The sequence below is a fragment of the Girardinichthys multiradiatus genome, chromosome Y, assembly GCF_021462225.1.
Source record: "Girardinichthys multiradiatus isolate DD_20200921_A chromosome Y, DD_fGirMul_XY1, whole genome shotgun sequence".
In the NCBI taxonomy this organism is placed as follows: Eukaryota; Metazoa; Chordata; class Actinopteri; order Cyprinodontiformes; family Goodeidae; genus Girardinichthys; species Girardinichthys multiradiatus.
In genome coordinates this window covers 13887844-13914702 of record NC_061818.1, presented here as the reverse complement: position 1 = coordinate 13914702, position 26859 = coordinate 13887844, and the positions used below count along the sequence as shown (strand labels likewise).

Sequence of the window (26859 nt, the reverse complement as noted above, 5' to 3'; positions counted from 1 at the left end):
TTGGCAATGACTTTTTGAGGCTTACCTTACTTGTGGAGAGTGTCAGTGACTGTCTGCAACTATGGACTTTTCCCTACAATTGTTATACCATTTCTGCATTTTAAAAGCTCTTTTTTATTGATTTATATCTAGAGAAATTGAATTTTGGGTTTCACTTGTTGAACAGAATTGCCTAAACTTTTTATGATATTCTAATTGAGTTGCACATGTATGCATAGATCACGTTGCAAGAAACAGTGTGTATGCACAAGAACGTTTTATTGACTAAATATTTTACGTGTTAAAAATGCTTCTTATTATCCATCTTTCCATGTAGTCTTAATTTACGCCTTGCAAGAACAACAACAGAACCCCTAAACTGTGAATCTCAATGAGAGGATGTAAAACAATGACAGCACAGGCCGTCCCTCAGTCCTGACACATCTCCCGTTCTGTCCTCCTCCTATCTCATCTCATCCTGCCTTTCAGATTCCACCTCATGTTTCATCTCATTTGTTGGCCTTTCTCTGCTCCTCCTAGACGCCCCCTGCTCTCCTCTGTGGTTTGACACCTCCACAGAGACAGTTTCATGCCTCCTTTATCACCTCAGGGCTGATATATACATCTCTGATCAGAACAGAATGTGCACGCACACACAGACACATCATGACGTAGACTCACTTCTTCTGAGTGTTTTCCACTCAGTCTCAGTGTATCAAACGTCTGATTCCTATTTCACCTACAGAAGCAGAGGAAGTTTACATCTTACAAAGCATAACACCAAAAATATTTACATTTGCACGTGTAAATGTCCATGACCTTTGGCTTTGCAGCTGATTTACTTTGTGTGCATTTCTGAGCTATTCTGTAATTTTATTCTTGTCCATAATATTCATCATAGGGTTGATTGTAGTTGGTTGTCTTGGGGCGAGGAATGGTGTAATCTTTGTTGGGGTCGATCTCCTGAAAGACACAGTGATGCTCAGGGTAAGCAGTGTTTTCATTAAGTTTATTACGTTTCTGAGCTGTTGTAATAATCTGCAGCAGAAGAAGATCTCAGGGTGGAACTATGGAGAATGTTTTTTAACACTCACCGTCATGGAGAAGCCAGACTCGTAGGGGGATTGCAACGTTGGTTCCGCTCTCCTGCCTAAGGGGAGACATGATGGAGTTTGGGAATAATCAGGTCAGTATTTGCAGTTCATCATGAACAGACACAGTGAGACCTGAGCTGAATGATGGCAGAGCTCATCCTGCACTGACGCATTCATCTGCCCAGACTCAACTTTTGCTCTCTTTCTTCCAGTTTTGTTATGAAAAAATTATTCACTCAAGGAAAATGCACCTTTATGATGCACCCAAATTTAACATTTCCCAGTACAAAATACAGTAGCTATTTGATGTTTTGTATGACATTTATGAGATTTTCAGATTATATCATTTTTTTAGGCAGTAGTGGCATTTATTTTTCACGTGAGTAGACAGGAAATAGGGTGGAAAGAGGGGAGGACATGCAGCTTAACCCCTGTGCCACTGTCGCTGCGCTCTTCATAATATATTGTTAAAATCCTCATGCCATAAATGGAAGGATAATGTTTACAGCAATTGTCCAGTGCAGGAACAGGATTCTCAAAATCTAGAAAACTATGGAAAGACTGAAAACTGCTATTTTCTTAGGTATTTTACCAGATCTGGTTGAGCTTTAACAAAGAAACTGGGTATAGTTAAGTCCATAATTATTCATACCCCTAGCAGATTTAGTTTAAGTAATCTTTTAATATTACCAACATGTTTCTTCTAACTGGAAGTAATACAATTTTTTTTTGGATTGACCAGGAGTCTGGGGAACCAGAGTTTTGATGTAATCTGATAGAAGATCTCCTGGGGGAGCAAAAAGTTAAGGTGATGGCAAGGAGGTCTTCCAGTGTCAAAAATCTTGAGCTCATCACCAAAAATAATACATAAAAATACCAGAGGAAACACCAAAAAGGATTTGATTGCCGGGATACCAATAAAAATTGTTCCTTTGAATATTGAGAAGAATATAAACGGTTTTTGACATAATGTTTGGTGAAAAAAAGTGTTTTCTGAAATGATGTTTCTTGTCTTATCTTTTGGAAAATACCAAAATCATTTGGTATGAAAACACCTTTAAATCAGGACTACGAATAATTTTGACCATAACTGTATGGAAAAGATTCCCAAAGTTTATAAAAACCAGTAAATAGCTCTAATCAGCAGTTTTTAATGCTGATTGTAGAGAATAAACGACCATAACACTATTATTATTGCTTTACACAGAGCCAGGTTTTAGCAGGGGGTTACCATGGCAGTATCCTAGGGCCCAGAATATTTTGATTACATTTTATTAATGTATTATGTTTTCTAATCTGTGCATTTTATATGTTTCCCCGGAAGATCTTTAACCCCATAGTAGGGGGAGATATTTTGATTTGTTGGATTTTTGTGCAACTACTCAACTGATGATGTCATAGCATGACCTCTAACCTATCGTAATTTGTTTTTGGTGTATTTCAGTGATTGGGTTACATCACCACACCTGGCAGAGTAACTGAACATTTGGATTAAGACTTGTTTATGAGGACCCTCTAAAGGGCTGTACAAAACTACAAATATTTCTTGCAGGTCTTCTCTGTCAGAAGTTTGACCTGGGCGTGGTTACTACACTGACATATGCTACAGTGGGTGGGCCTCCAAAGGCCAAAACACAAAGATCTTGAGAAAAACAAGTTAACAGGTCCTAACAACCTTGATGCAAAGTGACCCGAACTTTTAATCTACTGCCCACTTCGTCTCACATCCGGCCCTGGCTTTACAGCAGCTGTGAGCAATGTCGGTCCTCAGGGGCCGGTGTTCTACATGTTTTAGATGAGTCTCGGGTTCAATGCTGATTCAAATGTATGCATTACCTCCTGAGTGTGACATTGATTTCCACAGAAGCCTGTTAATGACCCATTCATTTAAATGAGGTGTGTGGGAAAAGGGAAATATCCAACACATGAAGGACAGTTAGGCAATCCCTGCCTTACTGGGCGTATAACAGAAAATAGGCGTAGTTGGGTTGTGTGCTAACTATTTTCATAATAGTTTATTTTAGTCTCTGAGTTTAGTGTGTATGAGCTGCAGTAATTTGAAACTGACAAATATCTGGCTAATAAACATTGTCGGAAAACATAAATATTAATAATTGGGTTCAAAACCAGTTTACATAGGAACCCAACAAGGAATTAGCTTTTACATTTTTCTGTAACTTGGTCTGTGTAGTCGCTGTACGCAGCTTGAGAGACATATAAAACCAGGCAATCATATTACAAGGCAACTATTTTGCAAATCTTCAACTTGTAGGACCACAGCTTTGGAGCCTCTGTATTTGCTTCAGTTCAGTTGGTTTATTTGATCATTTTGAACTTTCCCCATTTCCACAACTTAAATTTCATATGAATAATGGTCTCCTTGATCTGTTTGCATTTACTGCTCTGGATATTATTTTCAGGGTATCAAAGTAAAGTGGACCAAATACACAACCATAATTCTGAGATTTTCAAACAATTATGTATCATATTCCATTTTACATTAATGTGATATTTTGTATTTGTCACATAAAATCCCAAGAAAATACACAGAAGTTGGTTGTTGCAACAGGACAAAGTCTAGGGTGTGAATACTTTTGCGGGGCCCTGTAAATGAGATTGTTGATTGGTCTAAAATAAGTAAAAAATATATAATTCAACCTTTTTTGGGGGGTACTATATTTTTAATTCCTCTTTACTTCCATTTCACACCAATACAGCAAAAAAAAAAAAATCCTGCTTTTCTTGTGCAAGTATGACTTGAATGTGGCTCTTTAAGTAAACTGTTTGATGTCAAGGTTTCATTGACATCAGCAGTATTGTTAAGAATAAAGAAATATTTGAGTTTTAAGTTTCTATCTATGAAGGTAATTCATCTTATCAGCAATATTTAATTCATATTTAATTGGTTATTAAAAAATACAAATGTGCTGCAATTCTGACCTGTAATGAGGCAAAAACAAATTTGTTTTCAGTACAAATCTTTTCATCACACTTGATGTGCAGGACTCTAAACATCCTCCAAATCTATGAAATATAATGGCTTTTGTTCTCCTACAATGTTAACATAAATAATTGCTGAGTGGATTGAGAGCATGTTTCCATCTCACCTCTCCTGTTCTCGCCATCATTCTCAAAGCTTCCGTTTTCCTTTCCTTCCTTTTGGCTTCCCAGTCCGGGAATGTCGGCACCGGGGCTGGTCCAGGATGCAAAGCTTATAGGAACTTCCTGGGCTGTGGCCTCCCCCCTGCAGAAGAAGGCAACCTGGGACAGACCATGCCCCACAAGTAACACCCAGCCATTTGCAACCAAGGCGATGCACAGTACTGGGTCGTCCCAGACTGGTCGGCGGCCCACCTCCAGATTTCCCCTGGTGAGCATGGCAATCCACACCACCCAGATGCAGGTGGAGAGCAGCAGAGTCAAGCAGAGCATCAAGGCCTGAGCCCTCCACAACTGGTTGGTGGGGCCGGTGTAGTTGTAACTGTACGTGAAGGAGCGGCACAGGGTATGCAGAGACAGGATTAGGCTGATCAGTAAGAGGCACAGCACAAATATCTGCAGCATGGCAAACTCCTCTTGGCTGTACTCGCAAGGTTTCTTGTCCCGGAACAGGACAATGATGAGCCACTCTGTAGAGATGATAACCTGCACGCCGAAGAGGCCCAGTGCCACACCTGGTTCCCCCCAGCCTTGGGCAGCTGTAAAGCCCAGCATTGCGAGGCACCGAGCCAGCAGGCAGGAGAAGGCCAGGGCGAACATCACCCCGAAGAGGAAGATCCTAGTGGGGCAGGTCTGGGGGCTGAGGCGGATGATAAAGGAGAAGGTGATGGCGAAGATGCCGGCTGTGGCCAGCAGGAACAGGGACATGGAGAAGACTCTACTCCCAATGGTGGTGCTGAGGCGGCGCCGAGAAGAGACACAGGTGCATAGAGCCCAGAGTAGCATGCCTAAAAGAAGACTTATACTTAACAGGAAGCCTGCAGTGGCCAAGGTCTCCATAACTATCCCCCATGCTGCCCGGCGGTCACATAGGTACCGGTATACTGGATTCAGATCAGTTCCACAGCCTCGCACACCGTTCAGGGAAGAAATGTTTGAGGGAGAGGTTGGGGCGCTGTTTGTGGGGCTTATAGTGTTGTTGTTTTGGGACTGGCATAAGCAGGTGAGAGGGGCATAAAGGAGGAAGAAGAGGGCGAAGATAGATGTGTGCTTCTTATATGAAAAAGCCATAATGACTTTAATCCACACAAGAGTTCAGCCTTGCTTGATAAACTCTCCTTCCTTGTTCCTGTAAAAAAGAGCACATTTGACTATGGAGTCTGATACCAAAAGGCTAACATGACATAACAGCATAAAAGAAGCAAAAGACGTTTCTCAGTCAAAGTGCAGGAACAGGGAGTGTGCAAACATGCCAGAACAAAGCAGAATGGTGAGTGAGTCAGAACAAAAGGTGCAGAAAAATACACCAATAAATAAAGTACGGAGCAATGGCTGAGGCAGAACAGAAAATGAAGCTCCCAACAGATCCTCACAGTACAGCACAGTAAAAAGGTTCTTAATCATGTTTTTATGACAACAGATTCTGTAGCATTTGCTGTTCTTATTCCTTTATGCCACACACGTTCTTTTCACACAGTGGATCACAATATTTGGTTCTCCTGTCTGGATCATTAAGTCTGCATTAAAAGTTCTGCACATATTTTATTTATCTGATTGAAGTTGGGTGAGTGTCTCATCCTAGGTGCTCTTTTCTTCTGGAGTACCTCATAGCTCCATTCTCAGACCCATAGCATTCTCCCTACACATGTTTCCCCTCAGCTATATTTCACCATTTACATTTCTTTTCATATCTACAAAGATACCCAGATCTACACACAATTAAACTGTTACAACTCACTTTTCTTTGCCACTGTGTTCTTATCTTGATGAAATCAAGTCCTGCAAGCACTGAACGTCCTCAGTGCCTATCGGAATAAACCAGATATAATCATCTTTGGTCCTAGTGGTACTTGCAAAACATTTACTTTGGATCTGGTTAGATGGAACATTTTTGTGAAATTGCACATCAAAAATCTGTGTGTGATATTAGACAGTAAAAAAGTCAGTTCCGTGGTAAAAACTGTTATCTTCAGCTGAGGTGTTTATCAAACGTTTATCAAAAACATGTTTTATCTTGCTTCCCAACTTGATAATTGTGATTCTTTTGATGTTGGTATCACTCAGGTCTCCTAATTCTTATTTCAGTTGGTGTAAAATGCAGCACTTGCCTCTCATCCTTTGCCATTTGCTCTTTGTAAGGTCAACTTTAAGATTTTATTGCTGACCTATCAAATTTGATTTGATTGGATCAGTCACACATGGGGTTTATATTCTGTGCATGTCAGGCTGGAGCTCAGAGATAAGCAGTTCTGATATGCAAGTATCACTTCCGTCAGCCTAAAGTGGAGCCTTTGTTTCCAGGTTAGAGATTCAAAATGACAGATTTGTTTTACAAATCTGAAGTTTAGCTTTATTTCTCTACTCTTGTGAAAGAAAGAGACAAGAAAAATTATTTATGTCTCCTGATTTCTGATCGCAGTTCAAAACCTGAACGGCAGGTTTTGAGCTGACTAGATGGGATTTTTGAGGTGTTGAGGCTAAGCAGCCCAGAGTTTAAGCATGCGTTAGTGTGCAGAAAATAACAACACGTTCACAGAGTGAGCCAAGCTGGATCCGTGCTTTCATCTCCTAAAGCTCTCCTAAACTGTTTCTATTAAAATCTTAGGAAAATATTGCTGTTTATGTCTGAACAGATTTATAATAAAAAGGAACTTACTCTTTCGTCCTTCCAGAAGTAACTTTGAGCACTTTGGTGTTGAATTTCCTCAGTGTGCAGCCATGCAGCTCTTATCCTGCCTGTGTGCTCATATCTCTGCCAACTCAGTGTAAAACAAAGGTGGTGAGGTCATACACTCGCCATCTGAAAATGGATTGTTTTCCCTTCACAGCAACAGAAAACAGAAACCAGTAGCCAGAGACGTGCTTCTTCCTTTCCCTCCCCTCCTTTCTCCCCTGTTCCAGTTGGGTCCCTCCCTCAGAGTTGAGGTGTGCCCATATACCAGGAAGCGGTGATGGCGACAGAGTCACACCTCCATAGGTCTGAACCCTGTTTCCCATCAGAATTTGCATCCCATTTGCTGATGGTGCTGGCACTCAATCTGGATTAACCAGAGTTTGGAACGAGTGTCTAAACACAGGCTTAGGAGGGGTGAAAATTACAGAGTTTTGAGGAACAACCTTAAGGTGAGTCCAACTGACTCATCCCGGTGTCACCGAAATACAGAGTGGGAGCAGCCATTGCCTGAGTTACTGGTTGATCAGGACAACATTAGAAATCAGTTAGTTTGCCTCAGGAAGAGTTGCAGTGACTAGAGAATACCTTTTGACTGTTGTCTCTTACAAGTCCTTACAAAACACTTCAACTCATGCCTGTACAAGTACAGCGATCATTCATTTTGGGTGTGTGTTAAACTCAGTCTGATGACACTTTTTAATGCCAGAAAAGCAGTTAGACATGCTGGGAAGCGTCTGCTGGTTGATGGAAATATCAATATGAGGACATTCAGAGGGTTAGCCCTAAAACCTAGGATCTGTCCAGGGTCACTTTCTAAACTGAGCTGGTTTTAAATGCTACAGCACACAATAGAGGTGCTGCTGACTATGTCCACCTGCTCATGACCACTGTGTATGGACTGTAATTATTACTTTCTACAGGGCAACATGCACTCTAACAGGTAACTATGATCAAAGACTGTCATTTTGTTCATTTGTACATAACAGCCTGTTCAGTGATTTCACTTCAGAGCAGCAGAAGGATGTGGTGAGATGGAGCGTATGTTCTCTAAATGAGCTGTTCACAGATAATACTATACACTCCAAATCTCAATGTCATTGAGAATAATTTATGCTTTCACAGAGGTTTACTTCATCATGCTATATACACTAATGCACCAACAAGAAGTTACTAATTTTAAAACTGATGGCTGAGAGCTTCCTGGATGGTCCCTTTCATCTTCAGTGTGGGGGATACACCACGCAGGATTTCATGTTTATACCATGCAGAAAATGCAGGCAGGGCCATGGAAATTTATTAAACCACTTACAGATTTCTTCTGTTTTGCTTTTTGTCACACTTAAATGTTTCAGATAATCAAACAGATTTTAATATCAGACAAAGAAGACCTGAGGAATTCAAACCAACTTGAGCCTATGTGAAATGAAGTTGCCATCAAGCATTTGCAACACCTGATAATCGGTCAATGTGAGGGAATTCTGGCACATTTTTGTGCTACGTTCTGTTCATTCAGCCACACTGGCCATGCTACAGCATTTCAGAGGGTTTTAAGTCCAGACTTTCACTAGGCCACTCCAAAACCTTCAATGTGTTGTTTTCGTGGCATCTGGCTGGTGGACCTGCTGGTGTGTTTTGGATGATTGTCCTGCTATAAAACCTAAGTGTGCCACATCTTTAGGTCACAAAAGGATGGCCTGGCATTCTCCCTAAAGATTTTTCATTAGATAGCTAAGGTCATGTTTCCATCAAATACGACAAGTCAACCAGGTACTGAAGAAGCAGAGTAACTCCAAACCATCACACTACCACCACCATATTTGACTGTTGGTATAATTTTATGTTTCATGAAATGCTTTCAGTTTTATGCCAGATTATTTTATTTTAATTTTATTTTAGGTTATTTAAAGGTTTATTCCAAGCCAGTAGGAAAACGCATATAATAAAAAAATAAATAAGTATAGTGTACTACAGAATACAATAATAATAATAATACTAAGAATGACTTAAAAGGAGTGGGATAAAGAAAAACGTATTTAGTCCCACCCCCCATTCCCATTATTTAAGAAATTACATGATTGCTGCCATTAACAGCTTAGTAACTAAATCTTCACAGCATATTACATCAATGACAATATACATATAGAAAAGAATCAGCCTATTCAGTATATAATTATGATAACCACTATATGCAAATGCGCATTACAGGTCCAGTCAGACCTCCCTGCCAATAACCGTGTATTGTGACCAAACCTTTTCTTTATATCTTTGACATTGCTTGAGCTGTGATCCCAAATGGTTCCAAAGTTGGAACAGAAACACACAAACGTTTCCTAGTAGTTTTCACCACTTGGATCTTAAAGTTACCACAGCCCCTCAGATAATAAGCCCCTTCACTCTGTGTAAAGAGCTTTTGGATGTCAGTAGGTAATATATTTTTATTGGCTTTATATAGAAGTTGTATAAAAATCAACTAAATCAAAAGATTTTAACAATTTAGACTGCCAGAATAATGTATAAGATTTATTGGGATGCACACCTTTTAAAACATGTCACCTTTACCTTGTTTTCCACATTTATCAAGTGTATCATCTGTATTACAGAAAAAAATAAAGGGAACACTTAAACAACACAATATAACTCCAAGTAAATCAAACTTCTGTGAAATCAAACTGTCCACTTAGGAAGCAACATTGATTGACAATCAGTTTCACATGATGTTGTACAAATGGAATAGACAACAGGGTGGAAATCTTTGACGATTATCAAAACACACTCAATAAAGGAGTGGTTCTGCAGGTGGGGACCACAGACCACTTCTCAGTACCGATGCTTTCTGGCTGATGTTTTGGTCACTTTTGAATGTTGGTGGTGCTTTCACACTCGTGGTAGCATGAGACGGACTCTACAACCCACACAAGTGGCTCAGGTAGTGCAGCTCATCCAGGATGGCACATCAATGCGAGCTGTAGCAAGAAGGTTTGCTGTGTCTGTCAGCGTAGTGTCCAGAGCCTGGAGGCGCTACCAGGAGACAGGCCAGTACACCAGGAGACGTGGAGGAGGCCGTAGGACAACAACCCAGCAGCAGGACCACTACCTCCACCTTTGTGCAAGGAGGAACAGGAGGAGCACTGCCAGAGCCCTGCAAGATGACCTCCAGCAGGCCACAAATGTGAATGTGTCTGCACAAACGGTTAGAAACCGACTCCATGAGGATGGTATGAGGGCCCGACGTCCACGAATAGGGGTTGTGGTCACAGCCCAACACCGTGCAGAACGCTTGGCATTTGCCAGAGAACACCAGGATTGGCAAATTCGCCACTGGCGCCCTGTGCTCTTCACAGATGAAAGCAGGTTCACACTGAGCACATGTAACAGACATGACAGAGTCTGGAGACACCGTGGAGAGTGATCTGCTGCCTGAAACATCCTTCAGTATGACCGGTTTGGTAGTGGGTCAGTAATGGTGTGGGGTGGCATTTCTTTCCATGTGCTCGCCAGAGGTAGCCTGACTGCCATTAGGTACTGAGATGAGATCCTTAGACCCCTTGTGAGACCAAATGCTGGTCCAGTTGGCCCTGGGTTCCTCCTAATGCAGGACAATGCTAGACCTCATGTGGCTGGAGTGTGTCAGCAGTTCCTGTAAGATGAAGACATTGAAGCTATGGACTGGCCCGCCCGTTCCCCAGACCTGAATCCAATTGAGCACATCTGGGACATCGTGTCTCGCTCCACCCACCAACGTCACGTTGCACCACAGACTGTCCAGGAGTTGGCGGATGCTTTAGTCCAGGTCTGGGAGGAGATTCCTCAGGAGACCATCCACCGTCTCATCAGGAGCATGCCCAGGTGTTGTAGGGAGGTCATACAGGTACATGGAGGCCACACACAATACTGAGCCTCATTTTGACTTGTTTTAAGGACATTACATCAAAGTTGGATCAGCCTGTAGTGTTTTTTTCCACTTTAATTTTGTGTGTGACTCCAAATCCAGGCCTCTATTGGTTAATAAATTTGATTTCCATTGAGGATTTTTGTGTGATTTTGTTGTCAGCACATTCAACTTTGTACAGAACAAAGTATTCAATGAGAATATTTTATTCATTCAGATCTAGGATGTGTTATTTGAGTGTTCCCTTTATTTTTTTTGAGCAGTATACAGGTCCTTCTCAAAATATTATCATATTGTGATAAAGTTAATTATTTTCCATAATGTCATGATGAAAATTTAACATTCATATATTTTAGATTCATTGCACACTAACTGAAATATTTCAGGTCTTTTATTGTCTTAATACGGATGATTTTAGCATACAGCTCATGAAAACCCAAAATTCCTATCTCACAAAATTAGCATATCATTAAAAGGGTCTCTAAACGAGCTATGAACCTAATCATCTGAATCAACGAGTTAACTCTAAACACCTGCAAAAGATTCCTGAGGCCTTTAAAACTCCCAGCCTGGTTCATCACTCAAAACCCCAATCATGGGTAAGACTGCCGACCTGACTGCTGTCCAGAAGGCCACTATTGACACCCTCAAGCAAGAGGGTAAGACACAGAAAGATATTTCTGAACGAATAGGCTGTTCCCAGAGTGCTGTATCAAGGCACCTCAGTGGGAAGTCTGTGGGAAGGAAAAAATGTGGCAGAAAACGCTGCACAACGAGAAGAGGTGACCAGACCCTGAGGAAGATTGTGGAGAAGGGCCGATTCCAGACCTTGGGGGACCTGCGGAAGCAGTGGACTGAGTCTGGAGTAGAAACATCCAGAGCCACCGTGCACAGGCGTGTGCAGGAAATGGGCTACAGGTGCCGCATTCCCCAGGTCAAGCCACTTTTGAACCAGAAACAGCGGCAGAAGCGCCTGACCTGGGCTACAGAGAAGCAGCACTGGACTGTTGCTCAGTGGTCCAAAGTACTTTTTCGGATGAAAGCAAATTCTGCATGTCATTCGGAAATTAAGGTGCCAGAGTCTGGAGGAAGACTGGGGAGAAGGAAATGCCAAAATGCCAGAAGTCCAGTGTCAAGTACCCACAGTCAGTGATGGTCTGGGTGCCGTGTCAGCTGCTGGTGTTGGTCCACTGTGTTTTATCAAGGGCAGGGTCAATGCAGCTAGCTATCAGGAGATTTTGGAGCACTTCATGCTTCCATCTGCTGAAAAGCTTTATGGAGATGAAGATTTCATTTTTCAGCACAACCTGGCACCTGCTCACAGTGCCAAAACCACTGGTAAATGGTTTACTGACCATGGTATCACTGTGCTCAATTGGCCTGCCAACTCTCCTGACCTGAACCCCATAGAGAATCTGTGGGATATTGTGAAGAGAACGTTGAGAGACTCAAGACCCAACACTCTGGATGAGCTAAAGGCCGCTATCGAAGCATCCTGGGCCTCCATAAGACCTCAGCAGTGCCACAGGCTGATTGCCTCCATGCCACGCCGCATTGAAGCAGTCATTTCTGCCAAAGGATTCCCGACCAAGTATTGAGTGCATAACTGTACATGATTATTTGAAGGTTGACGTTTTTTGTATTAAAAACACTTTTCTTTTATTGGTCGGATGAAATATGCTAATTTTGTGAGATAGGTATTTTGGGTTTTCATGAGCTGTATGCCAAAATCATCCGTATTAAGACAATAAAAGACCTGAAATATTTCAGTTAGTGTGCAATGAATCTAAAATATATGAATGTTACATTTTCATCATGACATTATGGAAAATAATGAACTTTATCACAATATGCTAATATTTTGAGAAGGACCTGTATATAGAGGCTATAGTCCTTGATGTGGCTGTCTGGGTATGAGTCCTGGACCCGGTGACCTTTGCCTAATGTCTTCCCCTCTCTCTGCCTCTCTTTCCTATCAACCTACTTTCAAAAAATTAAATATAAAGGCCTCTTGTGCTGACAAAATATCTTTAAAAAAAAGGGAGTTTTCCTCTCCACTGTTGCTACATGCATGCTCAGTATGAAGGATTGCTGCAAAGTCAATGCAAGCGATTGTCCACTGTCTCTACATGCTCATCCAGGAGCCGTGAATGCTGCAAGTCACTGACTCGATGCAATCTGCTGGGTTTCCTTAGATAGAAAACCTTTTAACCAGTTTGAATAATAAACTGTATCAAACTGCACTGTTTGGTAGTTAGGATTAATTGGAATGTATGTACCTGACTTGAAATTTGTATGATTCAATTGAACTGACTTTGTGAAGTGCCTTGAGACGACGTGTTGTGAACTGGCGCTTATAAATAAAACTGAATTGAATTGTTAGTTAACAGAATAGTTTAATAAAACTCTTGGGAATCAAGATGTTTTTTTGTTAATTGTGGTTTACCACAGTTAAGTGATGATTTCACAAGTAGACAGTTATTTTTTCACACAGGGCTAGGTTGGTTTGGATAGCTCATTTAAAGTCTGCATATTTTGTTTATTCAGGTTATATGTATCTGATAGTAAAATCAAGATGTACATATGTGAACTTTTCAAATAAAGTTTATAGATTGTCTTCATAACAAAAGCCTAATTTTTTCCTCATAGGTTTATTATTACAAAAATTGGATACATGTTACTAAGTGTATTACTTTTCAAAATAAAAGTCAGACTTTTATTTTGAGTTTCCTTATTATATGAGTGGGTTTGAAATTGCTCATGGACCTAAAACAGAGCTTAAAAATGAATTCTGTTGGGCCTTCAAAATAAACCTACAGAAGACCTTCAGAATAAAGGTCTTGCTCTGCTAAACTGGTTTGCATGTTTCCATAATTATCCCCAATTCAGACCAGTCCTGGGTTTCCGTTAGCCTGTAATGTAGTGCATAAAAACCCTAATTTTATTTAATATTATTAAAAATCAAGGCTTAAATTAGTACAGAAATTGGAAGGATGATAATAATTTTTTGATAGTCTTTAAATTGTTATAAATCATTCCCAGACTTCTCTTTATCTTTGGAATTACAGTGGCTTGCAAAAGCATTCCCACTCCCTCATGTTTTCTACATTATGTCATGTTACTATCACAAACTTCAGATCAGTGCACTGGGATTTCATGCAATGGACCAACACACAGTAGAGCATAATTGCAAAGTGGAACAAAAAGCATGCATGTTTTACAACAACAAATCAGAAAGGTGTGGAGTGTATTTATAAAGTGCCACCCTGAGCCAATACTAGAGCTACAACTGTAAGTCTTTCAGGGAGTCTACCAGCTTTGCAAACTAACAGACTGAACTCTATACCCAATCTTCTTGTAAAATAATTCATCATCCATTAGATTGGACAGAGAAGATCCATAAACATCTGTCTTCAAGTCTTTTGCAGCCTGCAACAGGATTTCTTCTAGTATTGCACCATATCACATTCATCCATCTTCCGATCAGTGTGGGTGACGTTGTCAGCTTGGCGTGCAGTGTTAATTTTCCACCACAATTAGTAGGCCAAAAAGTTTCTGTCTCATTTGACCAGGGCACCTTTTTCTACATATTTATGCTGTGTCTCCTACGAGGCCTGTGGTAACTCTTAAAAATCCCTTATAAAATACACTGATGTTTGTGGTTATAACATGACAAAATGTGAAAATGTTCAAGGGTTATGAATACTTTTGTAAAGCACTATATCTCTCTATCTACATATCCCATTAACTACATGCTTACCTCATCATTTAATATATTGAGCAGCGTATCAGAGCTATATTCTAAGAAAAATCCTATTTGGATTGTTACACCAGCTTTAAAAACAGCTGAGGCTGACACAGATGCTGAAAATACACACTTTACTGGCAGCTATCAGTACACACCAGTTCACAGTACATTTTCTGTAGTATTGTGCTTTCAAACAAAAATAAACATAGTTTATGTCTTATTTTCTCTTAGAGGGAGCTGGGTTCAGATAGCGACACGGAAAAAGGGAGGCGGAGGTGCTCCTCCATGATCGTGTGAAAGTGCATTGTAGCTTTCACCCCTTGCAGCATGTTGCACGCTCTCCTTGGTGCTGAAGGTAACCTCAGTCACATGGAGCAGAAGAAAAACATGCACACACACCACACACACAATGCAAAAAAAAGAGGAGGAAAGTACAAAAGGAAGGTAAAAAGATTCAATCTGAGCAGATTTATTTACATTTTTTTAGCTAGAAGCAAATACGGGCTAGTGTTGAGCTAGCGTTTGGCTTGCATCCGTCGCCCTGGGTATGGAGAGGCAGGGAGAGAGCGGGAAGGCCGAAGGAGGAGAGAAGACAGGCAGAACTACTCTACATGGCTGATGGGACGGAAGAAGGTTTGTGGGTTTGTTCTCGTCTTCTCATTTCAAGTACATATACTGTAAACAGTATCATATATTAATAATATAAAAATAATAATATCCACTTAGTGGAATAAAGCATGAGGTAGTCAGACGAGAGGGCATTAGGGGGTTGGCTGGCAGCCTTATGACGGCCTGCCGAGCTGAGATGGAAAGAAGGCCAGGCGGAGAGGATCACACAGAGGAAAGGTGCAGGAAGGCAGGAGGCTCAGATGATGCCGTATTTGGCCAAGTCGCTGAGCTCCATGTCGCCAAAGGCTTCCCATGGGCACACCACTGTGATGTCAGTGCCGAGACCCTCCATGCCGGGGATGTCGTCTCCAAAGCTGCCGAGGTAAAAAGGAAAGCCATCAGATTCTGTGCTCTGGTGAAGCTCTTTTAAATTTTAATAAATACAAACAATTTAGAGATTTTTACCCCTTCTGGCCTGGCTTGGGAGCCTTGCTTTTGAATGTGCGAGTTTGCCTCTGCTTGAATTTAGGTGGTCCCTTCTTGGGAGTAGTGGGGCCTGCACCCCCACCGGGGGACAGGGCACTTCCTGCTGGTGGACTGGCGTTCATTTCAGTCAGGTTTCTGAGAAAGACAGAGGTTTTTTTTTAAGCCTCTGCCTTGTGGTGCCCAGCAGTAATCTTGTTTCCATCAAGCTTTTAATGCTAATCAGTGCAGATTTTATAGATTAGGCTAACCTGCCAGATTAGCTCTAATCCAACTACAATCCTGAGAGGACTGTATGTTCTACTCAGCGTGCAAACAGAAAGCAGCCTTCATCATTGACCTCCAAACTTTTTAGTTCATCTTTAAGTTAACCTCCAACCTGCAGCAGACTTCAAGTCAAACCCTAACCTGTTTGGGTTTTCCAACTTTGGCTGTTGTAGATTTTTCACTATTTGTCAGGTCTGATATAAGGCAGCACCTGCCAAAATATATCAAGATGTCAGTCTACTATAAGGTAATTCCCATTTTGTTTCTTTCACTATAAAGAACCTCAGATTTACTTCCTATTGCCCTTTATCTGACTGCTGACACTTTCACAAAGCTTAAAACACCCGTTTCAGCTCGTTATGTAACTCAGAAACACCACCTGTATTCACGTTGATAAGGTTCCTTCAGAATACCGGAGAGATCTTGTTAAGGAGCCTCTTGCTGAGCTCTGCTGTGGGGACAAACTTTCAGCCATCTGTCTTCTCTGACTGTTGCTCCTGAAGTCAATCCGCTTTACGATGAGCCTTTTAAAGTCCACGCACAGCTCCCTTTTCAGTTTTCTGGTCATGTCTTTATCAAGCTTTAGTGGTTTTTCAAGCAGCAAAGATTATTTTCCCTATTCCAAAACCCCTACAGCTTCTTCTCTGCCATTAGTTCAACGTGTGTCATCAGAACATCGCCTTTTCTGTATTTTAGCTTTATTCTCATCTCCTCTCAACTATCTGCCAATTGTATGGTGTTTTTCCTTCCAAATCTACATCTATATATTCATTGTAATGGTTTTCATAACCAAGAAAATGTTATAGTTTGAAGCAGGGTACAAAGTTGCATCAGTCAAGTCAGTTCCTACCTGTTGTTGCAGGTATCCCACAAAGCCTCTGTTCACTGCTTCTTCTTTGTTCTCCTCGACTTTCGGAGATACCTTGCCTGCATTGTGCTTTTATACCTCCATTTCTAATCCCCACACCCTCTTCTTACCAGTCACATGGTCACTGGTAGAGGTCAGCCAAACTTCTCGAGCAACCTAGCATCTTTCTCTCCCCTCCCTCCACTTGTTTCCATCGCTTCACCTGGGCTCCATCCTGCCCCTCCCTACCTTTATGCAACAACATGGAAGAGGTTCACGGCGCTTGGAAAACAGTGTCAGAGATCAGTCTGGAAAGATTTTGTCCGGCTTACTCTAAATCCCAACACGCCTGCTTTTAGCTCTGCTGTGAGGAGCCAATCTACTGGTCACATTTCATGTCCATGTGTGATGCTGCTCGCACATGTGAGACATTTTGTTGTGTGTTTTATTGTAGAGCCACAGGAAGACAAAAGTAAGAGTAACTCTTGGGAATATCAGCAAAATTCCAACAGAAATATGAACAAAATATTGTCTCATAAGACTGTTCTTTGGATGAATAGTTAAAGATTTTATTTTAAGCTATTGCTGACTATGATGGGTCTGATTAGATTCTGAGATAAAAAACATTCCAGACATTTTTAGATGTTTTGTCAAAACTGATAATTGCAACCCCATTAATCCACTGTGCCTTAAGTACTTTTCCACATGTTTGGCATTTTTACTGAAGCATAATATGAGACCCAAATAGATATGATTGTTCTAGGTGTTACTGGATTTGGTATTTTATCTAATTAATTGCTCCTTACCTCTTTTGTGCTACTGTTTATGGTGTTTTTTTGCTTGACTGAATTGTAAAGCACTTTGGTCAACCTCTGTTGTTTTTTTATGTGCTATACACATAATTTCCCATTGACATTATTCACATTACAACCACAAACCTCAATGTTATTAAGATATTAAGTGACACACCAACCCAAAGTGGTGCATAATTGTGAAGTGGAACAAAAGTGATACATGGCTTAAACCTAACAATCTACAAAATGTGGCGTCCATTTGTAGCCTGTGTAACCTTTCATTGTAATTACCAGTGCAAGGGTTTTGGGGTGTGTCTCTCCTGGCTTTAGAGATGGAAGTTTATGATCATTCTTCTTTGCAAAATAGCCAGCCTTGATTGGATAGGCAGCGTCTGTGAGTTTCAGTTTTCTTTTTTTATGTATATCTAATTTTATTTTTGTATTTTGGCACCACCCTTTACAGTTAAAACAGTGTTAAACGAATGGGGAAACGTTCCATCTGTAGAGATTCTTGTCAGCAAAGAACATGAGTAAAAGAAACGTCACTGATATGTGTTGCAAACAGCAAATGGAGGAAGCTAAATAATAATAATAAGAATACAAATAACAAATTACAGTTTACTCTTTTTCTATGAAACCCGTGACATCAATGACATTGAACAGGCCGTGTTTACATCTAGTTTTCAAACAGCCAAAGGAAGTCTGACATCACAGGTTTGACCTCTGCCCCCTTTGACCATATCCAAAAACGTTTCCCCAACAAAATTCTGAGTGAGAAAAAGTATATTTTGCATACATTTGTCAAGTGTTATCACAGATTCTTAATTGGATTGAGGCATGGACTTCAAACTTGACTGTTTTAAGTGCTTCAGTTTCAGTGTCCAACAGGTTTTCATACAGGATTGCCCCATGTTGAGTTCCATCGATCTTCCCTTCAAGTCACAGCAGCTTTCCTTTCCCTGCTGAAGAAAATCATCCCCGAGCATAATGCAGCCAGTATATTTAACAGTGTTTAGGTATATGTGCAGTGTTAGTTTTCCTCCACACATGGTGTTTTACAAATAGGCCAAAATGTTCAATGTTAAGCACCTTCTTCTACATGTTTGCTGTGTCCCCTACATAACCATTGTTTTTTTATTAAGATTTTGTTTTTGTACAGCACTAGTGGCCTTTATTTTTCCCAGTATGTTTCTGATAGTAGATAGACAGGAAATGGGGGGAGAGAGAGAAGGGAAGACATGCAGCAAATGTCCCCGGGGGCAGGACTCAAACCAGGGACGGCTACATTGAGGACTAAAGCCTCCGTGTATGGGTCGCGCACTTAACCCCCTACACCACCAGCACTGCGCCTGTCCCCTACATAACTTGTCGCAAACTGCAAACAGGACTTCTTTCTTTTATTAATGCCTTTCTTCTTGCCACAAAAGCTCTGGACTGTTTGATGATTAGTAGTGGTGCTGTAAGATTCTTCAACCTGAACTGGATCTCTGCAGACCCTCCTGTTGTAATTATTATTATGATTATATTATTGAATATTAATATTTTTATATTTTATTAGATTATAATTTGGTCTATTAAGTGTTTTTCTGTGAATATCAGCCCCATAAAGTGGTGGTATTAAGACAATAGTGAAAGGGGTGAGCCAAACTCTGACATTACTGAACAGCAAAACGGTGCACACATGGAATAAATTCACACAATTTTTTAAAATACAATACTTTATTAACAAAAATAAGTCAGCTCAGTCAAACATATTTCAATCAACAAACTCTTTACTATACTAGACCATTTCAACTAAACTACCAAGCAGGATGAAATAATAAGGAAGACCAATGAACTATGTACAAATATGTACAAGTGAATCAAAGATAGTTACGCATAACCAAAAGAGTGATGAGAACAAAGTATTCTCTTGTAGAATTTGTAAATGAGGGGAAGTTAGTCTTGGAAATAACTTAGGCAATAATTGTTGTACTATCCTGCAGTGGACTGGCGACATGTCCAGGGTGTAACCCGCCTCTCGCCCATAGATTGCTACAGATAGGCACCACCTTCCGTGCGACCCACTATGGTAGAAGTGGTAGAAAATGACTGACTGTTGTACTATCAGACCACCATTCACATTGCAACATCAGATAAAACATTACACACTACAATGGTTCAAGACATACAGGGGTTGAACAATGAAACTGAAACACCTGTCATTTTAGTGTGGGAGGTTTCATGGCTAAATTGGACCAGCCTGGTAGCCAGTCTTCATTGATTGCACATCGCACCAGTAAGAGCAGAGTGTGAAGGTTCAATTAGCAGGGTAAGAGCACAGTTTTGCTCAAAATATTGAAATGCACACAACATTATGGGTGACATACCAGAGTTCAAAAGAGGACAAATTGTTGGTGCACGTCTTGCTGGCGCATCTGTGACCAAGACAGCAAGTCTTTGCGATGTATCAAGAGGCACGGTATCCAGGGTAATGTCAGCATACCACCAAAAAGGACGAACCACATCCAACAGGATTAACTGTGGACGCAAGAGGAAGCAGTCTGAAAGGGATGTTTGGGTGCTAACCCGGATTGTATCCAAAAAACATAAAACCACGGCTGCCCAAATAACGGCAGAATTAAATGTGCACCTCAACTCTCCTGTTTCCACCAGAACTGTCCGTCAGGAGCTCCACAGGGTCAACATACACGACCGGGCTGCTATAGCCAAACCTTTGGTCACTCATGCCAATGCCAAATGTCGGTTTCAATGGTGCAAGGAGCGCAAATCTTGGGCTGTGGACAATGTGAAACATGTATCGTTCTCTGATGAGTCCACCTTTACTGTTTTCCCCACATCCGGGAGAGTTACGGTGTGGAGAAGCCCCAAAGAAGCGTACCACCCAGACTGTTGCATGCCCAGAGTGAAGCATGGGGGTGGATCAGTGATGGTTTGGGGTGCCATATCATGGCATTCCCTTGGCCCAATACTTGTGCTAGATGGGCACGTCACTGCCAAGGACTACCGAACCATTCTTGAGGACCATGTGCATCCAATGGTTCAAACATTGTATCCTGAAGGTGGTGCCGTGTATAAGGATGACAATGCATCAATACACACAGCAAGACTGGTGAAAGATTGATTTGATGAACATGAAAGTGAAGTTGAACATCTCCCATGGCCTGCACAGTCACCAGATCTAAATATTATCGAGCCACTTTGGGGTATTTTGGAGGAGCGAGTCAGGAAACGTTTTCCTCCACCAGTATCACGTAGTGACCTGGCCACTATCCTGCAAGAGGAATGGCTTAAAATCCCTCTGACCAATGACTAATTCTCAATGGTGTTTAATTAGCTGCCTTTATTTGGTGAATTAATATTTAAAGACATATTATTAAGGAAATACTAAAATAAAATTTAAGGAAATATTATTTTGAATAAGAACCAACAACCTTTCTGGATAAATGATTCATAGTGGACTCATAAGATGGCAAATCATGTGCTTAGCCTTAGCAGTTAGCGGTTGGAGCTAACAAAAGGGGAGCCAATAGCTTGTTATCACTCCTTTAAAATCAAACATGTACCTTTAAAATACTATTAAAGCACTAAAACCACTTCTGTTTGTGGTTTTGTACCGTCCACCAGGCCCTTACTCTCAATGTTTAGATCAGTTTTCAGACCTTTTATCTGATTTAGTGTTAAATACAGATACAGGTCCTTCTCAAAATATTAGCATATTGTGATAAAGTTCATTATTTTCCATAATGTCATGATGAAAATGTAACATTCCTATATTTTAGATTCATTGCACACTAACTGAAATATTTCAGGTCTTTTATTGTCTTAATACGGATGATTTTGGCATACAGCTCAAGAAAACCCAAAATTCCTATCTCACAAAATTAGCATATTTCATCCGACCAATAAAATAAAAGTGTTTTTAATACAAAAAACGACAACCTTCAAATAATCATGTACAGTTATGCACTCAATACTTGGTTGGGAATCCTTTTGCAGAAATGACTGCTTCAATGTGGCGTGGCATGGAGGCAATCAGCCTGTGGCACTGCTGAGGTCTTATGGAGGCCCAGGATGCTTCGATAGCGGCCTTTAGCTCATCCAGAGTGTTGGGTCTTGAGTCTCTCAATGTTCTCTTCACAATATCCCACAGATTCTCTATGGGGTTCAGGTCAGGAGAGTTGGCAGGCCAATTGAGCACAGTGATACCATGGTCAGTAAACCATTTACCAGTGGTTTTGGCACTGTGAGCAGGTGCCAGGTCGTGCTGAAAAATGAAATCTTCATCTCCATAAAGCTTTTCAGCAGATGGAAGCATGAAGTGCTCCAAAATCTCCTGATAGCTAGCTGCATTGACCCTGCCCTTGATAAAACACAGTGGACCAACACCAGCAGCTGACACGGCACCCCAGACCATCACTGACTGTGGATACTTGACACTGGACTTCTGGCATTTTGGCATTTCCTTCTCCCCAGTCTTCCTCCAGACTCTGGCACCTTGATTTCTGAATGACATGCAGAATTTGCTTTGATTCGAAAAAAGTACTTTGGACCACTGAGCAACAGTCCAGTGCTGCTTCTCTGTAGCCCAGGTCAGGCGCTTCTGCCGCTGTTTCTGGTTCAAAAGTGGCTTGGCCTGGGGAATGCGGCACCTTTAGCTCATTTCCTGCACACGCCTGTGCACGGTGGCTCTGGATGTTTCTACTCCAGACTCAGTCCACTGCTTCCGCAGGTCCCCCAAGGTCTGGAATCGGCCCTTCTCCACAATCTTCCTCAGGGTCCGGTCACCTCTTCTCGTTGTGCAGCGTTTTCTGCCACATTTTTTCCTTCCCACAGACTTCCCACTGAGGTGCCTTGATACAGCACTCTGGGAACAGCCTATTCGTTCAGAAATATCTTTCTGTGTCTTACCCTCTTGCTTGAGGGTGTCAATAGTGGCCTTCTGGACAGCAGTCAGGTCGGCAGTCTTACCCATGATTGGGGTTTTGAGTGATGAACCAGGCTGGGAGTTTTAAAGGCCTCAGGAATCTTTTGCAGGTGTTTAGAGTTAACTCGTTGATTCAGATGATTCGGCTCATAGCTCGTTTAGAGACCCTTTTAATGATATGCTAATTTTGTGAGATAGGAATTTTGGGTTTTCATGAGCTGTATTCCAAAATCATCCGTATTAAGACAATAAAAGACCTGAAATATTTCAGTTAGTGTGCAATGAATCTAAAATACATGAATGTTAAATTTTCATCATGACATTATGGAAAATAATGAACTTTATCACAACATGCTAATATTTTGAGAAGGACCCGTAAGGTTATTATAGTAGGGGATTTTAACATTCATGTTGACACTGAAAGTGATAGCTTAAATATAGCCTTTAATGCTATCTTAGACTCAATTGGCTTTGCTCAAAACATTAACAAACCCACCCACCTTTGTCTTCATTCTCTGGACCTTGTACTGACAAATGGCATTAAGTGTAAAGACATAACAATATTTTCTCATAACCGTGTCCTGTCTGACCATTTTTTAATAACCTTTGAGTTTAACCGAGTACTCCACACCTGAAAGAAAATTTTATTATAGTAGATCATTATCAGACAATGCTGTAACAACCTTTAAAGAATCTGTTCCACTTTTGATTTCCTCATTATCAGAGAAAAGCACAGTGTAGGGCAATAATTTTGTTTCTTCCCCTTCACAAATTGATTCTCTTGTTCATAGTGTTACTTTATCATTGCATGGAGCATTAGACAATGCAGCCCCCTTGAAAAAGAAGGTAATTATTGAGGCTGGCTCCCTGGTTTAATTCAGAGCTGCGTACTTTAAAGCACAATGTTAGAAAATTGGAGAGAAAATGTCACTCTACACACCTAGAGGATTCCTACTTAATATAGAAAAATAGCCTACTGTTGTATAAAAAGACACTTCGCCAAACCAGAACAGCTTATTTCTCATCATTAATAGAAGAGAACAAGAATAATCCTAGGTTTCTCTTTAGTACAGTTGCTAAACTTACACAGAGTCATCGCTCTGTTGAGCCATCCATTCCCTTAGCTCTTAGCAGTCATGACTTTATGGGATTCTTCTTAAATACAATTGATTCTATTAAAAATAAAATCTTTGACATACTCCCGAAGATGATTACTTCATCCTCAGCAAGTGAGACAACATTGAAGTAACTCTAGAACCTGATCTGTGTTCGGACTGCTTTGATCCTGTGAAGCTTCCTGAGTTATCAGAAATATTAGCTTCATCTAAACCTTCAACTTGTATGTTAGACCCAATCCCAACCAAATTATTTAAGGAAGTGTTCCCTCTGATTACCAGCCCCATTTTAGATATGATTAATCTATATTTAGTAAATGGATATGAACCACAGGCTTTTAAGGTAGCTGTAATTAAAGCTTTACTTAAGAAACCTTCGCTTGATCGAGATGACTTGAAAAATTACAGATCTATATCCAATCTTCCATTCTTATCTAAAATTCTTGAGAAAATAGTTGCTAATCAAATGTGTGAGCATTTACACAGCAATGACCTGTTTGAAGAGTTTCAGTCAGGCTTCAGAGCTCATCATAGCACTGAAACAGCTCTGCTGAAAATCACTAATGATATTCTTATGTCTGTACTGGTTCTGTTAGATCTCAGTGCTGCATTAGATACAGTCAATCATATGCTGTAGAGGTCAGGGGAACAGCGCTAGGCTGGTTTAAATCTTATCTGTCTGACAGATTCCAGTTTGTTCATGTAAATGATAAATCATCTTTAAACTCCAGGGTTAATTGTGGAGTACCACAGGGTTCAGTACTTGGCCCAATTCTCTTTACTATATATATGCTTCCAACAGGTCAAATTATCAGGCAGGATAGAATAAAGTTTAACTGTTACGCTGATGACACTCAGCTTTACTTATCTATACATCCTGATGAGCCCAACCAGTTAGATAGACTACAAGCATGTCTTGAAGATATAAAAACTTGGATGACTTTAAATTTGCTGCTTCTAAATTCAGACAAGCCAGAAGTTGTCATCTTTGGACCGGAGTCTTTAAAAAAGAAACTGCTTAGTCAATCACTTAACCTGGATGGCATTAAATTGACCTCCGATAATAAAGTAAAAAACCTTGGTGTTATTTTTGACCAGGACATGTAATTTAAATCCCATATTAAACAGGTTTCTAGGGTTTCCTTCTTTCATCTCCGTAACATTGCCAAAATTAGAAATATCCTATCTAGGAGTGACGCTGAAAAACTAGTCCATGCATTTGTTACTTCAAGGCTGGACTATTGTAATTCTTTCCTATCAGGATGTCCACAAAATGCAGTTAAAAGCCTTCAGCTGATTCAAAATGCTGCAGCAAGAGTTCTGATGAAAATTAAAAAGAGAGATCATATTTCTCCTACTTTAGCTTCCCTTCATTGGCTCCCTGTTAAATCCAGAATAGAATTTAAAATTCTCCTCCTCACATATAAAGCCCTTAATGATCCAGCTCCATCATACATCAGAGATCTGATTGTTCCATATGTTCCTAACAGAGCACTTCGTTCTCAGACTGAAGGTTTACTGGTGGTTCCTAGAGTCTCTAGAAGTAGAATGGGAGGCAGATCCCTTAGTTATCAGGCTCCTCTCCTGTGGAACCAGCTCCCAGTTTTACTCTGTGAGGCAGACACCCTGTCTACTTTTAAGGCTAATCTTAAAACTTTCCTTTTTGATAAAGCTTATAGTTAGAGTGGCTTAGGTTATCCTGAGCTATCTCTGTAGTTATGCTGCTATAGGCTTAGGCTGCTGGATGACATAATGACCATTTTCACTCTCTCTGCTACATTCTCATGCTACTCCAATTTTGCATTATTTGCTGTTATTTCAGCTTTTAACTTTGTTCTCTCTCTTTTCTCTTCCTAGAAGCTTCACCTGGCCTGACTGTGTGTCTACCTGTGACACCTTTCTGGAGAGGGGCATCGTCCAAACTTCTGCTGGCAACAACTTAATGCTCACCCTCTACCGATGATCCACATGGCCATGTCTTTTAGTGTTTAACCCTTTCTCTCTCCTAGACATGGCAATTGACTGAACGTTTACTGTAACTAACTCTATGTGGTCTCTTTCAGACTCTAACCTTGAAAACTGGCTCAGAGTTTATCTGTTCATTCTTTCTAGGTGAAACGACTAAAGGAGCTACATCCATTAACATTTACTTTTCCTTCCCATAGAAAGGACTCCTGGATCAGTGCTTCTGTGTTCTTTTTGTGTCTCTGCTCTGTTCTCTCAAACCCTCAGTCGGTCGTGGCAGATGGCCGCTCACACTGAGCCTGGTTCTGCTGGAGGTTTCTTCCTGTTAAAAGGGAGTTTTTCCTCTCCACTGTCGCTACATGTATGCTCAGTATGAGGGATTGCTTCAAAGTCAACGCCAGTGACTGTCCACTGTCTCTACATGCTCATCCAGGAGGAGGGAACACTGCAAGTCACTGGCTGGATGCAATCTGCTGGGTTTCCTTAGACAGAAAAACTTTTTATCCAAATTGAATAAATAACTAACTGACTGCACTGTTCAGTGATTAGGATTAATTGGAATGTATGTACCTGACTGTTGTAAAGTGCCTTGAGACGACATGTGTTGTGAATTGGCGCTATATAAATAAAACTGAATTGAACTGAATTAATAAAAGAATCAAAATGCATTAGTGTTGACAACGAGCTATGGCCAATCTGAGTTTAAAAACCACCCTTTAAAGTTTGTCTTAACTGTAAAAACATAATACAGAACACATCATTAGCTGAGCAGCTTGTCTGCTAGCACGTAGATAGCTGAGTTTCTCAACACAAAAAAAAGCAAACGTCATTAAATATACATTAATTCAGATTATTTCATCCTAAACTCCTTTTTTTCTGCCTTCTAAGTAATCAAAAAGATTATGAAGACACATTTAGGTAAAAAGAGGATAAGAAGAAAGACCACATTAGGTAAGGAGGGGAAAAAAATCATATTTCACACTTTATTCTTAGCAGGATACAGTTTGAGATATCAAAAAAAAAAAAACTCAGTGCAAATAAGCAACACTTATACGAGACAACATATTGCAGGGATACGGTGAAGGATGTATGTTAGGGTGCCTATGTTTATATGAGCATATGAGTGTGTGTGCACTATCACAGAATTTTATCCATTTTGTAGCAAAGCAACCAATGCTTTTGTGGATTTCTTTGGAGTTTATGTGATAGACCAGCACAAAGTAGTGAATCGTTGTAAAAATTACTCACGTTTTAATTTTCCTTTACAAATAAAATTTAGAAAAATACGGTTTGCATTGCGCCATTTACT

General features: G+C 40.6%; 2 protein-coding genes across 2 annotated transcripts; both read right to left on the bottom strand.

The window, feature by feature from the left end:
* Positions 1-239: 239 nt before the first annotated feature.
* LOC124864042 (retinoic acid-induced protein 3-like) lies at positions 240-7142 on the bottom strand. The gene is made up of 4 exons (XM_047358647.1): positions 6889-7142; positions 4181-5361; positions 1074-1129; positions 240-942 (listed from the first exon to the last, which is right to left on the bottom strand). The coding sequence occupies exons 2-4, from the start codon at positions 5301-5303 to the stop codon at positions 853-855; spliced, it is 1269 nt and encodes a 422-aa protein (XP_047214603.1). The 5' UTR covers positions 5304-5361; positions 6889-7142; the 3' UTR covers positions 240-852.
* A 7517-nt stretch (positions 7143-14659) lies between these two features.
* On the bottom strand, positions 14660-16869 carry LOC124864573 (retinal cone rhodopsin-sensitive cGMP 3',5'-cyclic phosphodiesterase subunit gamma-like). Its single transcript, XM_047359409.1, has 3 exons — positions 16753-16869; positions 15618-15773; positions 14660-15526 (listed from the first exon to the last, which is right to left on the bottom strand). The coding sequence occupies exons 2-3, from the start codon at positions 15758-15760 to the stop codon at positions 15409-15411; spliced, it is 261 nt and encodes an 86-aa protein (XP_047215365.1). The 5' UTR covers positions 15761-15773; positions 16753-16869; the 3' UTR covers positions 14660-15408.
* Between the last annotated feature and the right edge of the window lie 9990 nt (positions 16870-26859).